Below are 1511 nucleotides of genomic sequence, written 5' to 3'. Positions count from 1 at the left end.
GAAGCTACAAGGAAAAGCAATTGGAATATTGGATTCAATATTGAACTCATAGACTAACATGTGGCCTCATGTTAGAGTCTTAGTCTAAATAATTATAAAATCTTAGTCATTAATCACAATATCATCCAACTTGGGGAGGCCACGTAGCAAAGAAATGCTAATAAGATAATGGTTTTCATAACTAATTACAACCACTAAATAAAGTAGTGCAAGCTAACAAAGGAGGCAAGACAACAAAACAGTTCGAGTGGGACGAGGTTTTGTGGACAAGGAATGCTCTACGACCACATCCCCTCTTTGCCACCATTAATTTATTCACTAATGCCCTCTTATTAGCCGTAAATTATTAACCTCTTGTCCTGTTTTGCAAGTAAGCCCAAACCTTTAATATAATTTCTCGCAACTTTATATTATATATACCCACCGTGGAACTGGAACCTTGTCTCCCTTTCATCGCTTTGCTGCTCCCAGTTTCCATTGAAAGTCGCTCCCGGTTTGGTCGATACCGACGCCGTATTCAGCTCTGATCTCCGTTGTTCCTCTCCCTCTCTCTCTCTCTCTCTCTCTCTCTCTCTCTCTATATATATATATATATATATATATAAGGCGAGGAGGGAGGGACTTAGGGTTAGGGTTCCGGTGATGGGGTTGCGGAGGTGCGAGCTCTGCGAGGCGGAGGCGGCGGTGTACTGCGAGCCCGACGCCGCGTTTCTCTGCTGGGCCTGCGACGCCACCGTACACGGGGCCAACTTCCTCGTCGCGCGGCACGTGCGCCGCGTCGCATGCGGCGCGTGCCGATCCGTCGAATTTGGACGCCGGATCTCCGGGGCCGGGGCCTGCGCCGCTGATCCGGTCCGATCCGTCTGCCGCGCGTGCGATCCGGACGCGGAGGCTTCATCCTCGTCGAGCTCGTGCGTCTCCGCCGCCGAGTCCGCTGCCAAGGCCCCGGCGGAGGGGAGGAGGTCTGGTCGTCGGCGCAGCTCCGGATGGCGGCGGAGGGTGGCGGTGGACTCGAAGGCGGAGGCGATCCTCGAGATGTGGAGCCGGAGGATGGGGCTGCACGCCTCGCGCGCGTGCGCGGAGGCGGCGATGCACGTGCTCGGCGCGTGCGACGGGGAGCTCTCTTGCGTCCCCCTCCGGGTCGCCCTCGCCGGCGCGCTCTGGCTCGCCGTCAAGCTCCGCAACGGCGGCGGCGAACGCGCGCGGGATGCAGCTCTCCTCCGTCGTTTGGAAGCGTGCTCCGGCGTGCCGGGGAGGATCGTCATCGCCGCCGCGGGCCGGATCGCACGTGCGAGAACCGGTTCCGACGAGGCGGGGGAGGAGGAGGGCTGGGCCGAGTCTTCGTAGGCGAACCGGTTCGTCTCTCGCACGTGCGGTGGCTTTCGGCTGCGTCTTTGAGGAGAGAGAATATATCTTTTATTTTTATTTTTATTTATTTTCCCAGGTTTCATAACGCTAATATATGATGAATGATAATGATTCTCCATAAGAATGGGACATTAAGATATCAA

The 1511-nt window shown here is 55.3% G+C and overlaps 1 protein-coding gene across 1 annotated transcript; it reads left to right on the top strand.

Moving 5' to 3' along the window:
- The first annotated feature begins 435 nt into the window (after positions 1 to 435).
- On the top strand, positions 436 to 1511 carry LOC140772050 (uncharacterized). The gene has a single exon (XM_073113936.1). It carries the CDS (start codon positions 643 to 645, stop codon positions 1345 to 1347), a length of 705 nt encoding a protein of 234 aa, XP_072970037.1. The 5' UTR covers positions 436 to 642; the 3' UTR covers positions 1348 to 1511.

Source organism: Typha angustifolia, chromosome 12, assembly GCF_048772165.1.
Source record: "Typha angustifolia cultivar Huaian chromosome 12, ASM4877216v1, whole genome shotgun sequence".
In the NCBI taxonomy this organism is placed as follows: Eukaryota; Viridiplantae; Streptophyta; class Magnoliopsida; order Poales; family Typhaceae; genus Typha; species Typha angustifolia.
This window is presented reverse-complemented; position numbering and strand designations above follow the sequence as displayed.